The sequence below is a fragment of the Lolium rigidum genome, chromosome 3 (genome assembly GCF_022539505.1).
Source record: "Lolium rigidum isolate FL_2022 chromosome 3, APGP_CSIRO_Lrig_0.1, whole genome shotgun sequence".
NCBI classification, from domain to species: Eukaryota; Viridiplantae; Streptophyta; class Magnoliopsida; order Poales; family Poaceae; genus Lolium; species Lolium rigidum.
Genome location: NC_061510.1, coordinates 81300690 through 81318517, shown reverse-complemented (window position 1 = coordinate 81318517; position 17828 = coordinate 81300690). Strand labels below are relative to the sequence as shown.

The window sequence follows — 17828 nt, the reverse complement described above, 5'->3', positions numbered from 1 at the left end:
ACCTCCACCGGCACCTTTGGGCCGGAATGTTTATGAGGACCCGTACGTGTGCTCGTGTCGTGTTCGTCACCGAGCCGACAGACAGGCAGAGCCTACATCGCCGTTCCATGGAAGTGAACACGGTGATGCCGGCAGTACCAAAATACATGCAGTGGTCAGATCCGGAAATCTCATGGTCGATCAAGGATCACCCCAAGGTTATCCCTAACCTGGGTGGTTACGCTCTCGTGGTAGACCCAATCATGAAAGGGCCAATGACTGGCGTCAAGTTCAGCAAGGTGCTGATAGACAATGGGAGCAGCATAAACATAATGTATCGGCACACCATGCATACGCTGGGCATAACTGAAAACATGCTTCAGCCAACTCGCACAACGTTCCACGGAATCGTTCCGGGCTTGTCCTGCGCACCGGTTGGAAAAGTCCGGGTGGATGTGTCGTTTGGAGGACGTGACAATTGCCGGGTTGAAAACGTTGAGTTCGAGGTGGTGGACCTAGATAGTCCGTACCATGCACTGCTGGGGAGACCGGCACTGGCGGCCTTCATGGCCTCGACCCACACGGCGTATCTCAAGATGAAGATGCCGGCACCTCGTGGACCCTTAACCGTGGTGGGGAATTACAGGATCTCGCTGGAAACTGCTTCCGCCGGATCAAACCTCGGCAGAATCGCCGGTGATCGCAGAGGAAAAGAAGAGGATGCAAACTGCGGTTGTGCTGGCTCAGTCTTCACAATTGAGCTTAGCGGCAATGAGTGCAAGCTTGAGCGCTCCAGCGTTCAAGCCGACAAAGGAGACAAAGGACATCGTGCTGGACCCGGCTTTCCCTGACCGTACCGTTCGTATCGGTGCCGGCCTCAGTGAGGCATAGGAAAGCGTGCTCGTCAGCTTCCTCCGTGAGAATCGGAATATCTTTGCCTGGTCAACAGAGGACTTGGTAGGTGTTCCGAGGGAGCTGGCTGAGCACTCTTTGAATGTCCGGAAAGATGCGAAGCCGGTGCGACAACCCTTACGCCGGTTTGCTGAGGATAGGAGGAAAATCATTGGAGAAGAAGTAACAAAGCTGTTGGTTGCCCGTTTTATCGTGGAAGTGCTGCACACTGAATGGTTAGCCAATCCGGTGCTAGTTGAAAAGAAAAAAGATGAGAACCTCGAGGCAAAAGCTCCAAAGGTGTGGCGCATGTGCATCGACTACACCAATCTGAACAAGGGGTGCCCAAAAGACCCTTTTCCTTTACCGCGGATCGATCAAGTGATTGATTCCACTGCTGGGTGTGAGTTGTTGTCTTTCCTAGATGCTTATTCCGGTTTCCACCAAATCCCCTTGAAAAAGGAAGATCAAATAAAAACTGCGTTCATTACCCCGCACGGGGCTTATTGCTATGTCACTATGCCTTTTGGTTTGCGCAACGCTGGTGCAACGTACCAGCTGCTGTATGCAAAAATGTTTGTTTGATCAAATCGGAAAAAATGTGCAAGTTTATGTGGACGATGTCGTGGTAAAAACTAAGGCAAAAGAAACCTTAATCGACGATCTCCGGCAAACATTCGATAACTTATGAAGATTCCGGATGAAACTTAATCCGGCAAAATGTACCTTTGGTGTCCCTGCCGGCAAACTGCTTGGTTTTCTCGTATCAAGCCGGTGCATTGAGGTCAATCCGGTAAAGATCCGGGCAATCGAGAGAATGACGATACCGCGAGACCTTACGGATGTGCAAAAGTTTACCGGAAGCTTAGCATCGCTGAGCCGGTTCATAAGCAGGTTAGGAGAAAAGGCCTTGCCACTCTATGCTTTGATGAAAAAATCTGATACGTTCGTCTGGACCCCTCAGGCAGACGCGGCGTTTAAAGAGCTAAAAACAATGCTAGCGACTCGCGCCGATATCGGCTTCGCCGTTGGAAAGAGAACCCATGTTGCTATACATAGCGGCAACTAACCGGGTTGTGAGTGTTGTTGTGGTGGTAGAAAGAGAAGAGGAAGGAAAAACCGTCCGGAGGCCGGTATACTACCTGAGCGAGGTGCTCTCCCTCTCAAAGCAAAACTACCCACACTTCCAGAAAATGACTTATGGCGTGTTCATGGCCGCCACGAAGCTCAAGCACTACTTTGAAGAGCACCCCATGAAGGTGGTGAGTGAGGCACCCATCTCCGATATCATGTGCAACAAAGATTCTAGCGGCAGGATTGCAAAGTGGGCGATCCAAATATCATCATACGTACCAGTGTATGAAAGAAGAGATGCCATCAAGTCACAAGCTTTAGCTGATTTCTTGGTCGATTGGGCGGAAATGCAGTACAAGCCCCCAGATCAAAGAATAGAATACTGGAAGATGCACTTTGACGGATCCAAACTCAAAGAGGGTCTAGGTGCCGGTGTGGTACTCACCTCACCAAAGGGAGATCATCTCCGGTATGTTTTACAAGTACATTTCAGGGCATCAAACAATGTCGCCGAATATGAGGCTTTGATCCATGGGCTTAAGGTCGCAAAAGAAATCGGTGCACACCGGATCATTTGCTATGGAGATTCAGATCTTGTGGTACAACAATGTTCCGGAGATTGGGACGCAAAAGATGCCAACATGGCATCATACCGGTTTCACGTGCAAAAGATTGCCGGCTTCTTCGAAGGGTGTGAGTTTCACCATGTGCCGCGTGCGTAAAATGAAGCCGCGGATGCTTTGTCCAAGCCGGGCTCGTCCGGGCAAGAAATTCCTCCCGGAATAGCCTTGGCACACTTAAGAGTACCATCAATCAAGCCGAGTCCGGAGTCGGAGTCAATTTTTGTACCGGAATCACATGTTGTACCAATGGATATCGACGAAGGAAACCCGGGGACTGTTCCGGCAAACTCGGGGACTGTACCGGTAAGCTCGGGGACTGTTGCGCCTGTACCGGAAGAAACAATGCTGGTGGACAGCATGGACATAGACGTACCGGTGTTCCTGGTTCGGGAGGCACCATCGTGGGTTGAACCTATTAAGGAATTCTTGATCAACGGCACTTTGCCGGTTGACAAAAATGAATCGAGAAGGATCCAAAGGAGGTCCAAAGCTTACACTATCATCAATGGCGAGGTATACAAGAGAAGTGTTACCGGTGTCCTCCAAAGGTGTGTGAAACCGGAAGAAGGAAAAGAAATGCTCGAGGAGATCCACCGAGGGAGTGTGGGCATCACGCTTCGTCAAGAGCGCCGGTGGCAAAAGTATTCCGGCATGGGTTCTATTGGCCCACGGCTTTGGAGAATGCGGAGGATCCGGTAAGAAAATGCAATGGGTGCCGGAGGTACGCCAAGCAAAATCATACCCCAGCCCTCCGGTTTAAAGACAATACCGCTAACTTGGCCGTTTGCCGTTTGGTGCCTAGACATGGTTGGCCCATTCAAAACCGCAAGGGGAAACATGACCCACATCTTGGTTATGGTGGATAAATTCACCAAGTGGCTAGAGGTGAAACCCATTGCAAAGTGTGATGGGCGCACAGCGGTGAAATTCTTAAAAGATGTTATTTTGCGGTATGGCTACCCACATAGCATTATCACTGACAATGGCACAAATTTTGCTCAAGGTGAGTTCAAAAGATTTTGTGAGGACAACAACATCCGGTTGGATTTGTGCTCAGTCGCACATCCACAAGGCAATGGCCAAGTTGAAAGAACAAACACGTTGGTACTTTCCGGTATCAAACCAAGACTCATTGATGCGGTGGAAAAATCGCCGGGGTGTTGGCTCGATGAGCTACCATCAGTGCTGTGGAGTATAAGAACAACTCCAAACCGGTCTACCGGGTACACTCCATTTTTTATGGTTTATGGAGCAGAAGCGGTCATACCAACCGACATTCTCCATGATTCACAAAGGGTGAAACTCTATACCGAAGAAGAGGTAAAGGAGGCCCGAGAAAACGATGTGGACTTGCTAGAAGAAGCAAGAGAATTAGCTTTGGCAAGAACAGCCATTTACCAGCAAAACCTCAGACGCTATCATAGCCGGAAGGCTAACCCGAGGGTGTTCCGGGAAGGAGACCTCGTGCTACGCCTAGTGCAGCGCACTGAAGGCCGGCACAAGCTTTCCCCTCCGTGGGAAGGGCCTTTCATTGTGAGCAAGGCTCTCCACAATGATGCCTACTACCTGATTGATGCACAGGAATGGAAGAAAGGAAAGGCGGACATGCCCGGAGAGGAGACCAAGCATCCATGGAATGTAGCCTTGTTGCGTCCTTTCTACTCTTGAAGTTGTGGTGTAAGAAGTTCCTTTTTGTACCTTATTTGCTATGAATAAAAGATGTCGGAACCTCGAATGAGTCTCGGGGACTACCCCACTAAAGTTGCATGTAACTTGTTTATTTTTTCAGTTTACCGGTTGCTTATTGAACGTTTTTTCTTTCCGGTTTAGTAATGTGCTAAACCCTACCGGAGTCTTCGACTCTGCTGCTGTCTGCAACCCGGCTTCATGGCAAGCAAGATAAACCGGTAGGGGATAAGCACATGAACTGCGAAGAGGGAGAGCGGGAAAGAACAATCCGGAAAAATTTAATTAACCCCGGTTATACCGGTTTTTTGCAAAATTTCGAGTTATTTATAAGTTCAAGATGCTTGCTTGGTAAAAGAACTTTGTGCTCATACGCCAAAAACGCCCAGAGAAGGTAGGCAGAGCCAAAGCAAAAGAGCCAAGTGTGCATCGAATTGGATGCGGAAACAATTTCGGAATCATTGCAGTGCAAGACAAAAATCGGAACGATAAGCAAAGTGCTAAGTAGCAAACCAACATAGCTTAATAAGTTACCGGTATGCAAGACACCGGCATAAACTGTTGTACCACAACCAAAATAGAGATTAAGTTTTACATCATAGACCCCGGCATACCGGGGTAGAATTTAACGAGCAATGTTTCCAAGTTAAACAGGGCAGGCCTATCACAGGCAATCAGTTAACAGGCAGTATTCAAGCAACAGGGGCTTCAGGGGGAGCAGCATTAGCCTCGGGGGCTTCAGGGGGAGCAGCGTTGGCCTCGGGAGCTTCCGGCGGCACATCCTCGGCACCCTCATCTTCACCTTCCTCTTCTTCCTCCTCATCGTCGAGGTAGTCCTGGACATCAGGAGGAGGAGGGATGAAGGTGCGAACCTGGGCGTACTCAGCGAGCCGGTAGGCCCAATCCTGCCGCTTCGCGGTAAGAACCGGGTCCGTGCTGGTTGGAGCGTCTTGGCGCACGCCTTGGAGTGCATCCAGATCCAAGTCCGGGTACCAGGAGCACGCGGAGCGCAGTGCGGTGTCAGCTCCAGCGCGAGCTGCGGAGCACTGCCACTCACGAATCCGGCGCCCTGCCTCCTTTAGCCGGCTGGCGGTGAGGGTGATGTTGGCTGGCATAGCTTCTTCAGGCCACAGCACCTTGAAAAGTTGGATGGCGGCATCCGGTAGATCGGCAAGGAGCCGGTCCACTGAGCGCATATGTTGGACTCGAGCGGAAAGGGCGACCAGATAGTCGTACCCGTCCCAGTGCGCGTCCATGTTGGGGAATTCCCGCGCCACCCGATCCTCCATCACCTTTTTCACGGCGTGCGTCTGAGAGTCCGGGAAGTGTTCTATAGGAAGAAGGGAAAAGCATAAGCATAAGATACCGGAAAGCAATCTACCGGAAGGAAAAGGAACACGAATACATTTTCAAAAAGAAAAAGCTTATAAGCGAAAGAAGGGACAAGACAAGAGCTTACGGAGAGCCAGCGCATCAATCTGCATGACTAGCCGATCGTATTCTTTATGATCAGTGGTCATAACCTCAATGTGGTGCTCCGCCGCTTTCCGCGCCTTCCTCTCCTCCTCCAGCTCTGTCCTCAGCACCGCATTGGAGTTCGTGGAATCATCCACAACCTCCGCCAGCCTGGCCTCGGCTGCGGCCTTGGCGTCCTTTAGATCTTGCTCGTGCTGGAGCCTGGCCTGCATAGCCTGTTCCTTGAGCTCCTTGTAGCTGGTTTTCTGGGCGCTCAGGTCCTGCTGATGCTGCCGGGTGAGCTGCTCCTTTTCGCCTAAGCACCGGAAAGAAAAGTGTTAGCAAAGTGGCAGCTGATAAAATGAGGAAAGAACGAGTCAACCGGAAAAGAGAAAGTGACACCTTGGAGAGTGGCAATCTGGGCCTTGAGGGTCTCAAGGGTAGCTTCCGGGACGGCTGTTGAACAAAAGATTCATGAGTGTTAAAGAAGAAAACATTCCGGTAAAAAGATGCCGGAGGAAAAGAAAGGAAATAAACCTTGGCAGTGGCTGTGGGCCTCGGCAAGGTCCCGATGCTCCCAGAGAAGCTCCTCGAAGAGCTGCTTCCGGGCATCCGCGGTGCTCTGTTCAAAGCAAGATAATTGTGAGAAAGAAAGAAACTATGTTATCAACCCGAAACTCGGGGACTGGCTATGCCGGTTTCGCGCGTTTCTAGTTAAGTTTCGCGCTAAGAGCTATGCTCTCAACACGAAACTCGGGGACTGGGAGGATAGACAAGATCCGGAAAGAAAGAAACCGGTATCAACAAAAAGTTACAAGAAGGTTGGCAAAACTTACCACCACGTTGCTGGTGGCGTCGTACCACGCACTGTCGAACTCCTTCACGGCGCGCTTGAGCCGCATGAAGTGTTCTTCAGTGGACCGGGGCCCAGCGAGGGTCCGGCGCCGGAAGACGGTCCTTCCCCGAGCCGCGGGTGGATGCGAGAGATATCCGCATCATTCCACTTTTGGGCATAGGGGAGAAGGTGCCCCAGTGTCCCGGCCCTCGCGCTTCAGCTCAACGATCCGGCCCGGGAGGCCGGAAGGTTTTTCTTGGACCACAGCAGCAGCAGGGCTGACGTGCAGCACTAGAGACCGCGAGCCGGCTGAGGCGCTGCCCTCCACGGCCTTTCCCCGGGAAGCCCCCGGCTTGAGGAACTTGGTGATCTTGGGGGTTTCCGGCGGCGGCTTTGGCTTGGCCGCGGGAGGTCCTTGGCCTGGTGGCGGTGTTGGAGTAGTCCCGGTAGGCTCGAGAATAGGAGCTTCTGGGTGTGGTGCAGAGGAGGCCGGCGCGGAAGTATCCGGCGCGGCCTTAGTGGGGGAAGAGCTTGGCTGCTTCTTCTTCTTCTTCTTCGGGGCAGGAGGAACCAGAGGTTCCGCCCGCCCGGCAGTTTGATCGTCGGCGCCGGTGTTGCTGGCGCCGGTGTCTAGGGTCTCAGGAGGGGAGGTGAGATCCTCCTCCGCGCGGTGATCAGGAGGTGTAGGGGCCGCGCGCCCCGAACTTGTGGTGCCTCCCAAAGGGGAGGCAGAGGTGTTGCCGGCACCAGATGGTGCCGGGCTTGAGTGAGGAGGAGGAGTTGAGGTCCTTGCGGAGCCGGCAGAGCCCTCAGGCTTGGAGCCAAGCTTGAGCGCAGGGCTGAAAGAGAGAAAAAGGAAGGGTTGGAAAAAAGCAACCGGAAAAGAACTTGGTAAGAACAAAACAAACAAAACGAGTAAAGAACTTACCCGGAAGAAACCGGCATCTGCTTATGCTTGTAGCGCTTCGTGCCTACTTGCTCTCCCCCAAGGACTTCCATCCGGGGGCGTTTGGCAGGAGGAGCTTGGATAGGGCCGGCGTCAGCAGCAGGCGCCTTGTTCTTCTTGCTCTGGGGCATGAGCTTATTCAGGAACTCATCCCCGACCTCGGCCTGCAGGGGAGGAACGTGCTCGTGGACCTGTGGTTCGGGGCCAGCTGAGGGAACATCTACAGAAGGAAATAAGCAACAGAATATGAGAGACCGGAAGAGGAAACTACCTCATGCATGGGGAGCTCATCGACGGAAACCGCAGAGGGGTTACCAGGGCGCTGAGTGGGGAGGCGACCCATCTTGAGTTCGTACCAAGGGACGAAGGGATCTGGATCAACCTTGTCCAAAGGCCGCTTCCGGCAAGGGCCTCGTCGATCTGAGTCAATGCGGGGGAAGCGGTCCCTGGCCTGAAGACAAAAGAAAAAAGGGTTAGTCACAGTATAAAAGTTACCGGTAAGCCGACCCGAGTTGTGTAATTTCTTACTTCTTGGGTCGGAGGGTTAGTGGAACTAAGGGGCCGGAGGCCCCACTCCCAGTCATCCGGCATATCCGTTTGGCATATTTGATTAGCCTTCAGGACCACATCCGCCTTGCTCAAGGGAAGGCCGGTGATCTTGGTGGGATCGCCAGGGCCGTACATCTCGCTTATCTTGTGAGCGCGGCGCTTAAGAGGAAGCACCCGGCGGCAGATGAAGGTGCGGATAATATCATCGGAGCAAATCTTGGTATCCTTCATCAGCTTCAACATGAAGCGTACCACCCGGTTCGTCTCTATGTGGTCCGTACCGAGGTTGTAGTTCCAGTTGACCTTGGCGGGCGGCGCCGGATTGAAGGGCGGCAAATTGATGAGGTCAGTGGCGCTCTTGTTCTTCACATAGAAGAACGTCGTCTGCCACAGCCGGCAAGACTCGAGGCCGTTGAACTTAAAAAAGGGGCTCCCTTGGCGGGAGCCGATGATACAAGACCCGCATTGTACGGGGGGTTTGGGCTTGGGAATGTCCTTGCCCTGGACCGAGTTGATCCGGAGAGAAAAGAAGCGGGCAAACGTCTCGCAGGCGGGACGGAGGCCGATGTAGCCTTCCATGAAGGCCACAAAGCAAGAAAGATAAAAAAACGGCGTTGCCGGGAAGGTGGTGAGGCTGGAGTCGATAAAAATCGAGGAATTGGCGGAAGAAATCGGAGGCAGGAAGGCCGAAGCCACGCTCAAAGTGAGCAAGGAAAACAACGACCTCACCGGGTTCAAGCACCGGTTCGATCTCGTCACGAGGAAGCCGGCAGGAGACTCCATCCGGTATTCTCCTAGACCGGTAAAGCCAGTCGATCTCATGCTGAGTCACGTCGGAACCTCTCCAGGCTCCGCGTGTGATACCGGAAAGATCCTTTCCGGGGGCCCAGCTGGAGGTGCCGACCTCTTGATCTTTGCTGGATTCTATTTCCATCCGGGCGAGATCTTCGGTTAGCCCGTCGGAAGTGCTACTGCCTTGACTACTAGAAGAGGAGGCAAGAAGGGATTCTTCACTAGACATGTAGATCTGGAGGACACCGGGATCTACCGTAAAACAGTTTTCCCCAAAAAGACCCTCGCGCGAAGATCTACGAGTAAGAGAAAAAGCAAAATAAAGAGGGGATAAATACTCACTACTAGAAAAAGGCTTATAGCCGCACTCCTTACCGCCGGCGAGTACGATTCCAAGATGCCGGCGGTAAGGCCTTTCAGGGTCGCCTCACGTTACCGCCGGCGAGTTGGTTTCAGGTCGCCGGGGATAGGGCACTTACCGCCGGCGAATCGGAATTGAAACAGCCAGGGGTAAGGTGGGCTAAGAGCACCTGGATGGACCTCCTCTTACCGCCGGCATGTTTGTCTCGAAGATGCCGGGGGTAAATTAACTATCGCCGGCAAAACCGATTTGCACCTGCCAGGGATAAAGTAGGCTGATGTGTGCCATTTGGGCTGAAATTACCGCCGGCCTCCCAGTTTCATTTTCGCCGGGGGTATTTCACACATCCACACCGAACAAAAGTACACAACCCCACACACGCTCGTCTCCTCGCGATCCCCTTTCTCTCTCTCTCCCTGTGCGGCGCGGCGGCCTTCTCCCTCAACCCCTGCGCCCTCCACCTCCATTCCTCATCTGCTCGCCCCGCTCCTCCTCCGCACCCTCCAGCCGCCGCCGCCGACACAGCCGCGCCGCGTACACAGCCCTGCGAACCCCCGCGCCGATCGAGCCAACACCGTCTGATTCCCCGCTGTAACGCCGCCGCCACCGCGTCGCGGGTTCAGTGGCCATCAGGACTCTCCAGATCCGCACCCTCATGGTGTCGCAGTTCATGGTCGAGCTGGTGGGCACACCAAGGTCGTAGACGGCGAGGGGCCGCCCAGGATACTGCACTTCAACCCCAGGATCCGCGGGGACTACAGCGGCAGGCCGGTGATTGAGATGAACAGCTGCTACAGGATGCAGTGGGGCCGCTCGCAGCAATGCGAGGGCTTCGCGTCCCGGCCCGCAGAAGAGACTGGTGAGTTATTACGGACCTCCTGCGCGCTTCAGATTTGCTTGGGTAATTGTTCAGTTCATGTTGATTTCATTTGATTCAATCTTGCCATAGCCGCGTGTTCTTCAATTACACTGCAAATCTGGCTTAGTAAGAGATTCGAGTCGCTAGGAACTAGGAAGGGATGGTCTATTAGTTAGGAAAATACATAGAAGCCATCAACTTGAGTGGTCGGATTGCGTGGAGTAGCGCGGAATCGTGGAATCTGGCAAGGAAAATGTGCAAAGCTTGGCCGAATTTTCCACGGAAGGTTCGGTTTTTTTGGCTTGCTAGAGAATGATCCTGATGGTGATTGTGCAGCTTGATTTGTCAAATTAGTGGAAATGTGGAATATTGCAAGAGTCAGACAAGCATGGACCTGCAACCGTGTTTGACGGATACATGTTGAGTTTGACTTCAACTTGGCGGTAGATTTTTCTTTTTTCCAATAAAGGAATGAAACTTTTCTAATTACAATCAAGTAGGAATTCTTCCTTTCTTGCCTACATCCATATCTTTTGCAATTCATTTGATTTGAAATTGGGCTTTCATTTGCCTGAAGCATTATATGCCAATAGCTCTTTGCAAAGTGTCATGTTAACGTGATACCGTTTGATCTTTCAGTTGATGCTCAACTGAAGTGTGAGAAATGGATTCGAGATGATGACAACAAGTCAGAGGAGTCAAAGATGAAATGGTGGGTGAAACGTTGGGGCTGCTGCTTGCTATCTTATTGGTTTACTTTCAAAAATACTCCAAAAGACATTTACCTGCCCTTACTCCTTAGTATGTGTGGGAATTATATCTTTTAGTGCTCCTACATTCGGTGACTACCAACAAAATGTCCAGTTATACTGAAACTACCATGTTTACTTGGCTTCTCGTCTGCCCGATCGTCATTTAACTTCTCAAATTGCTTACCATTCCGTCTCTTTTCCACGTTAAGCATAACCAATCAATTTATGTGCGCACATACAAACTGATTCCAGCTCACTTGGTTCCTCATCTGCCTCATACAAAAGATGATGCATGTTCTGAAGTTCATGCACTGGTCTGGTTATATATTTTTGAAGCAACGGAAGTGGGAAATATTTAAGTTATATCCCATGCTGTAGCTTGTGAGCTTGGATGGCTTATTGCTGAATGAAAAAGCAGCAACATAAGGAAGCTGATGTAGGTTTGGGGTCAACTTTGCTAGCTTGTAGATGCATCGGTGTTGCTATGTCGTGTGGGTCATGTTGAAACCTTCCTTTACAATTTCGTTTTTGCTAAATCTGGTTTTGAGCTGACAATTATATGTTTATTCTTCTTGTGCAAGGAGATCAAGGCGAGGGCTAGATGATGGATTTTGCAGCCTGCAGTTGTATCCATCACTTTGTATGTGTATGTACAAACCTGTGAAGAAAGGTGAATCCTTTCTCTCTAATATAACATTGTATGTGTGTTCTTCATATATTATATACATGGTTTTGTGTTAATTTTGTCCTGAAGATTGCACAAAGTATGATATCCATTCATAGTCTATACTGGAAACTAGACTGAAATGCTGTATTATATAACATGTTCATTACGGCAAAACATGTGGTATTGTGCAAAAACAATCCATGTACGTCATTATATCTAGCTTGATGTACTTGTGAAAGTAAATCTGTAGACTCAAAGCTTTGTTAATTATTGATTCAGTTCAGCATGTTCTGGTTCTTATTCTCTTACAAATTTGATCCTTCACATGAACATCAGTAACCAGTACTACACCAAGTCATGGTCCTAGTCTTGCATGATATATTCACAAGATATAATTGTTACAATGATACTATACTACTCTATATTTCAAAAAAAAACGGTTCTACTCTAATCAGTAATATATTTCTACAGCAATAACTTCTCAAGTCATATATACTTACTACTGCAATAAATCTTGTCTTCTGCAGTCATGGTCATAGGATCTCCAAGTGCAGACGACATCATTAACCAGTCTTCATTTTCTGTGATAGATTTTGTGTTATTTTGATTTTCATTATGTAGCCACTTGCCTGTGATTATACGGTGATTGTAAAATCAAATAAACCCTGCTCCTAGACATGTTTTGGAATCAGAACAATGTGAGAAGTTCTGGAGTATCACGTGGGAAATGTATGGGATGGAGCCCATGTGATTTTTTTTAAATCCTAAAAGTATTACCGCTGGCGAACTGGGCCTATGTGCCAGGGGTAAGATGAGATACCCCTGGCGCATTCGTAAAACGCCGGTGGTAAACTGGGTTACCCCTGGCGGATTGGAAAGCGCCGGTGGTAAATATTACCCCCGGCGGTTTGGGATAATGCGCCGGCGGTATTCTGGGTTACCCCCGGCGTTTTGCAATGTGCCGGCGGTAAGACATTACCACCGGCGAGGTGATCGCCGGCGAATGCGAATGCGCCGGCGGTAAGCTTTTCAGGGTCGCCGGCGGTAAGGCTTTTTCTAGTAGTGACTCTACCGGCCCAAGATCTGGAAAGCTAAGAGAGAAGAGGTAAAGATGTATCGGGCCTAACCTGAGGCGGCGGAGTCGCAGAGGAAGTGGCTCGCCGGTGGATTGATGAGCTTGCGGTTGGCGAGGAGGTCCGTCGACGGCGAGGTGGAGAAAAGCTTGGGGAAACACCAGGGCCGCGACCGCGTAAGGAGCACCGCAGGGGTTCTTCACGCGGTGAAGTTCAGCGACGTCCGGCGGAGCAGTAGCGGAGATTCGTCGGGCGGCGGAGCTCGAGCGGCGAACGGAGCGGCGGAGGCGCAGAGAGCAAGGGCACTGTGCGCGAAGAAGTGGGGAATGCGAAGAAGAAGATGAAGAGGAACCGCTCCGCCCTTATATAGAGAGAAGGGGTAGTGGGCCGAAAACCGTCGGGCCGCGGCGGTTCGCCTCGTGGGCCGCCACGTGGCGCGCAGATACACGCGCGGAAAACAACATGTCACAGGGAGGCCACACGGATCCAGAACGGCCGCGAGGATCCGGTGTGGCGCCATAAATGCTGGCGCAGAAGCCGAAGGGAAGTGACCTCTGACACTGGCGCGTCAGACACAGTGCGCATGTCACTGACAGGCACTGTACCCGAGAAATTCTCGACTTCACCGAGGAAAGAGTTAATGACTAAGATGCCGGAGGATAAGATACCAGAAAATGCCTTGCTAAGAGAGATAACGTGAGTCCGGGCAAAGATGCCGGATCTAAGCTCAGCGCCGGATAGATTAAACCGGTATCCAAAGATGTGAGAACCTGACATGGTCTGTTGGATAGAATCCGCCAGACTATACCAGCTTCGGGGACTAATGTTGGGGGGATGACCCCCGGTATGCCAAAGGCATGCCAAAACCGGGTGGCTTAGGCCATCGAGATACCGGTTTAATGTTTATACCGGAGCACAAAGATAATATTTTGGCTAAGTGAGGCTAAGCCGGTATCCCCAAGAGGGGTATGCCGGAACCGGGTAAAGAAGACACCGGGCTACCGGAAAGAAGAGCAAGTCGGCAAGACTGGTCAAAGATTCTCTCCAGAGCTAGAAGACAAAGATGAGCTAAGCAAAGTAGCTTTAAACGAAGGGCTAACGATAAAGAGGAGGATGACGATGAAAGAAGCCGGAGGACGTCAGCATCCCTGATTAAAGAAGACCCCGGTGTCATCTATGATTAAAGTAACTTTGTAAAGTAGTTTGTCTAGTCAAAGATGCCATTAGGGTTTCTTGCCTTGTAAGCCACCCTCTCCCCTATATAAGGAGAGGGGGCAGCCCTCTTCACGGGCACAAACACATGTACTGAGAAACTTGTAACCTGTGGAGATCAATAAAGAAGATGATCTAGAGCGAGTTCTTCCTTATATCTTTCTTCTTCAACCTCTAGCCTTGGCTAAGTTCTTGAGGAAACCATCCGGAAGTTCATCCCATCTAATCACAAACCCTCCCCCGAATCCTCTTGCGTCCATTCGGCCCCAACTTAAGCCATCCTATGGCATCTGTCTGTTCACCACGACGACAATGGAGGAGGAATAGACTACTTTAATAACATCACTAGAGTAGCACATAGATTAATAGTGATACAAAGCTCATGATCACATAAAGATCACACCATGGGAGAGAGAGATGAACCACATAGCTACCGGTAGAGCCCTCAGCCTCGGGGGAGAACTACTCCCTCCTCATCATGGGAGTCGGCAACGGCGATGAAGATGGCGGTGGTGTCGATGGAGATGACTCCGGGGCAATTCCCCGTCCCGGCGGCGTGCCGGAACAGAGATTCTGTCCCCCGAAACTTGTCTTCGCGATGGCGGCGGCTACGGAACTCTTCGTGGAATATGACTTGATATTTTAGGGTTTTCGCGACGGGGAGAATATATAGGCGGAAGGGCGGCCTCGGAGGGGCACCAGGGTGCCCTCCCCACCTGGTGGCGCGGCCAGAGGTGGGCCCGCGCCCAGGTATGGTGTGGGGGCCCCTTGGCCCCCCTCTGGCCCCTCTCTGGCTTCCTGGGTCCGTCTCGGCAAAATATTGACTTCTGTCTTCGTGGGATCCAATTCCGAGAATATTTCCTGTGTAGAATTTCTGAAACCAAAAATAGCAGAAAACAGGAACTGACGCTTCGGCATCTTGTTAATAGGTTAGTACCGGAAAATGCATAAAAATGATATAAAGTGTATATAAACCATGTGAGTATTGTCATAAAACTAGCATGGAACATAAGAAATTATAGATACGTTTGACACGTATCAAGCATCCCCAAGCTTAGTTCCTACTCGCCCTCGAGTAGGTAAACGATAAAAAAGATAATTTATGAAGTGACATGCTACTATCACAATCTTGATCAATACCATTGTAAAGCTTATGAGATGAGTAAAGTGATTCAAAGCAATGGTAAAGATGATGACTAAACAACTGAATCATATAGCAAAGACTTTTCATGAATAGTACTTTCAATTCAAGCATCAAAAAGTCTTGCATAAGAGTTAACTCATAAAGCAATAGATTCTTAATAGAAGGTTTTGAAGCAACACAAAGGAAGATTTAAGTTTCAGCAGTTGCTTTCAACTTTCAACATGTATATCTCATGGATAATTGTCAATACAAAGTAATATGATGAGTGCAAATAAGCAAGTATGTAAGAATCAATGCACACAGTTGACACAAGTGTTTGCTTCTAAGATAGAAAGAAGTAGGTAAACCGACTCAACATAAAGTAAAAGAAAGGCCCTTCGCAGAGGGAAGCAGGGATTACTCATGTGCTAGAGCTTTTTATTTTGAAAACATGGAAACAATTTTGTCAACGGTAGTAATAATTCATATGTGTTATGCATAAAACCTCCTATAAGTTGCAAGCCTCATGCATCGAATACTAATAGTGCTCGCACCTTGTCCTAATTAGCTCGGATTTCCATGGATTATCATTGCATTACATATGTTTCAACCAAGTGTCACAAAGGGGTACCTCTATGCCACCTGTACAAAGTTCCAAGGAGATAAATCGCATTTGATTTATCGATTTTGATAGATCTCAACTTGAGGACATCCATACCGGGACAACATAGAAAACAGCTAATGGACTCCTCTTTTATGCTTTAAGCATTCAACAACAGATAATATTCTCATAAGAGATTTGAGGATTAATGTCCAAGCTGAAACTTCCACCATGATACATGGCTTTGGTTGGCGGCCCAATGTTCTTCTCTAACAATATGCATACTCAAACCATTTAACTCATGGCAAATCTCCCTTACTTCGGACAAGACGAACATGCATAGCAACTCACATGATATTCAACAAAGGTGTAACAGGTTGATGGCGTCCCCAGATAACATGGTTACCGCTCAACAAGCAACTTATAAGAACTAAGATACATAAGCGACATATTCTTTACCACAATAGTTTTTAGGCTACTTTCCCATGAGCTATGTATTGCAAAGACAAGGAATGAATTTTTTTAAAGGTAGCACGCAAGCAATTTACTTTGGAATGGAAGAAAAATACCACATAGTATGTAGTTATGGTGGACACAAATGGCATAAGTTTTGGCTCAAGGTTTTGGATGCACGAGAAGCATTCCCTCTCTGTACAAGGCTTTGGCTAGCAAGGTTGTTTGAAGCAAACACAAGTATGAACCTGTACATAAAAACTTCATAAGAACATATTGCAAGAATTATAAGACTCACTGTCTTCCTTGTTATTCAAACACTTTACCAGAAAATTTCTAGACTTTAGAGAGACCAATCATGCAAACCAAATTTCAACAAGCTCTACGGTAGTTCTCCATTAATAAGTTTAAACTACATGATGCAAGAGCTTAAACATGATCTACTTGAGAGCTCAAAACAATTGCCAAGTATCAAATTATTCAAGACAATATACCAATTACCACATGAAGCATTTTCTGTTTCCAACCAAATAGCAATAAACGAAGCGGCTTTCAACTTTCGCCATGAATATTAAAAGTAAAACTAAGAACACCAGTGTTCAATATGAAAAAGCGGAGCGTGTCTTTCTCCCACATAAGGAATGCTAGGATCCAAATTTATTCAAACACAAACAAAAATAAAAACACACAGACGCTCCAAGTAAAGCACATAAGATGTGATGGAATAAAAATATAGTTTCACTAGAGGTGACCTGGTAAGTTGTTGATGAAGAAGGGATGCCTTGGGCATCCCCAAGCTTAGATGCTTGAGTCTTCTTGAAATATGCAGGGATGAACCACGGGGGCATCCCCAAGCTTAGACTTTTCACTCTTCTTGATCATATTATATCATCCTCCTCTCTTGATCCTTGAAAACTTCCTTCACACCAGACTCAAAACAATCTCATTAGAGGGTTAGTGCATAATCAAAAATTCACATGTTTAGAGAGGACACAATCATTCCCAACACTTCTTGACATTACCCAAGGCTACTGAAATTTAATGGAGCAAAGAAACCCGCTCAAACACAGTAAAAGAGGCAATGCAAAATAAAAGGCAGAATCTGTCAAAACAGAACAGTCCGTAAATACGAATTTATTCAAGGCACTTAACATGCTCAGATGGAAAAGCTCAAATTGAATGAAAGTTGCGTACATATCTGAGGATCACGCATGAATTTTTGCATTATTTTTAGATTCTCCTACAGAGAGATCTACTCAAATTCGTGACAGCTAAAAATCTGTTTCTGCGCAGAAATCCAAATCTAGTATCAACCTTACTATCAAAGACTTTACTTGGCACAAAAACGAAATAAACATGATAAGGAGAGGTTGCTACAGTAGTAACAACTTCGAAGACACAACAAAATAGTAGCAAAATAAAAATATGGGTTATCTCCCAAGAAGTGCTTTCTTTATAGCCATTAAGATGGGCTCAGTAATTTTAATGATGCTCTCATGAAAATAGAAAATGAAGCAAAAGGAGCATCAAGAAGCAAATTCAAAACAAATTTAAGCCTAACCCGCTTCCGATGCATAGGAATCTTGTACACAAATAAATTCATTACAAAGTGACAAGCATAGGAAGATAAAACACGAGTAACTTCAAAATTTTCAGCATGTAGAGAGGTGTTTTAGTACCATGAAAATTTCTACAACCATATTTTCCTCTCTCATAGTAATTTCCAAAAGCATCATGAACAAACTCAACAATATAACTATCACATAAAGCATTCTTATTCACATGCATAAAAGTATCATTACTCTCCACATAAGCATAATCAATTTTATTAGTAATAGTGGGAGTCAAACTATCACAACCATCATTGTAATCATCATAAATTGCAGGCATGGTATAA

The 17828-nt window shown here is 48.5% G+C and overlaps 1 protein-coding gene across 1 annotated transcript; it reads left to right on the top strand.

The window, feature by feature from the left end:
- Positions 1-9745: 9745 nt before the first annotated feature.
- On the top strand, positions 9746-12228 carry LOC124697107. The gene is made up of 4 exons (XM_047229740.1): positions 9746-10050; positions 10690-10762; positions 11384-11472; positions 11997-12228. Exons 1-4 carry the CDS (start codon positions 9972-9974, stop codon positions 12074-12076), a joined length of 321 nt encoding a protein of 106 aa, XP_047085696.1. The 5' UTR covers positions 9746-9971; the 3' UTR covers positions 12077-12228.
- The last annotated feature ends 5600 nt before the right edge of the window (positions 12229-17828 follow it).

Bases quoted from the DNA above. Each gene is read 5' to 3' on its own strand.
- LOC124697107 (XM_047229740.1), top strand. From the start codon at position 9,972: ATGAACAGCTGCTACAGGATGCAGTGGGGCCGCTCGCAGCAATGCGAG. The intron at 10,051-10,689 runs GTGAGTTATTAC...TTGATCTTTCAG, and splicing joins CCGGCCCGCAGAAGAGACTG to TTGATGCTCAACTGAAGTGT. The intron at 10,763-11,383 runs GTGGGTGAAACG...TTCTTGTGCAAG, and splicing joins GAGGAGTCAAAGATGAAATG to GAGATCAAGGCGAGGGCTAG.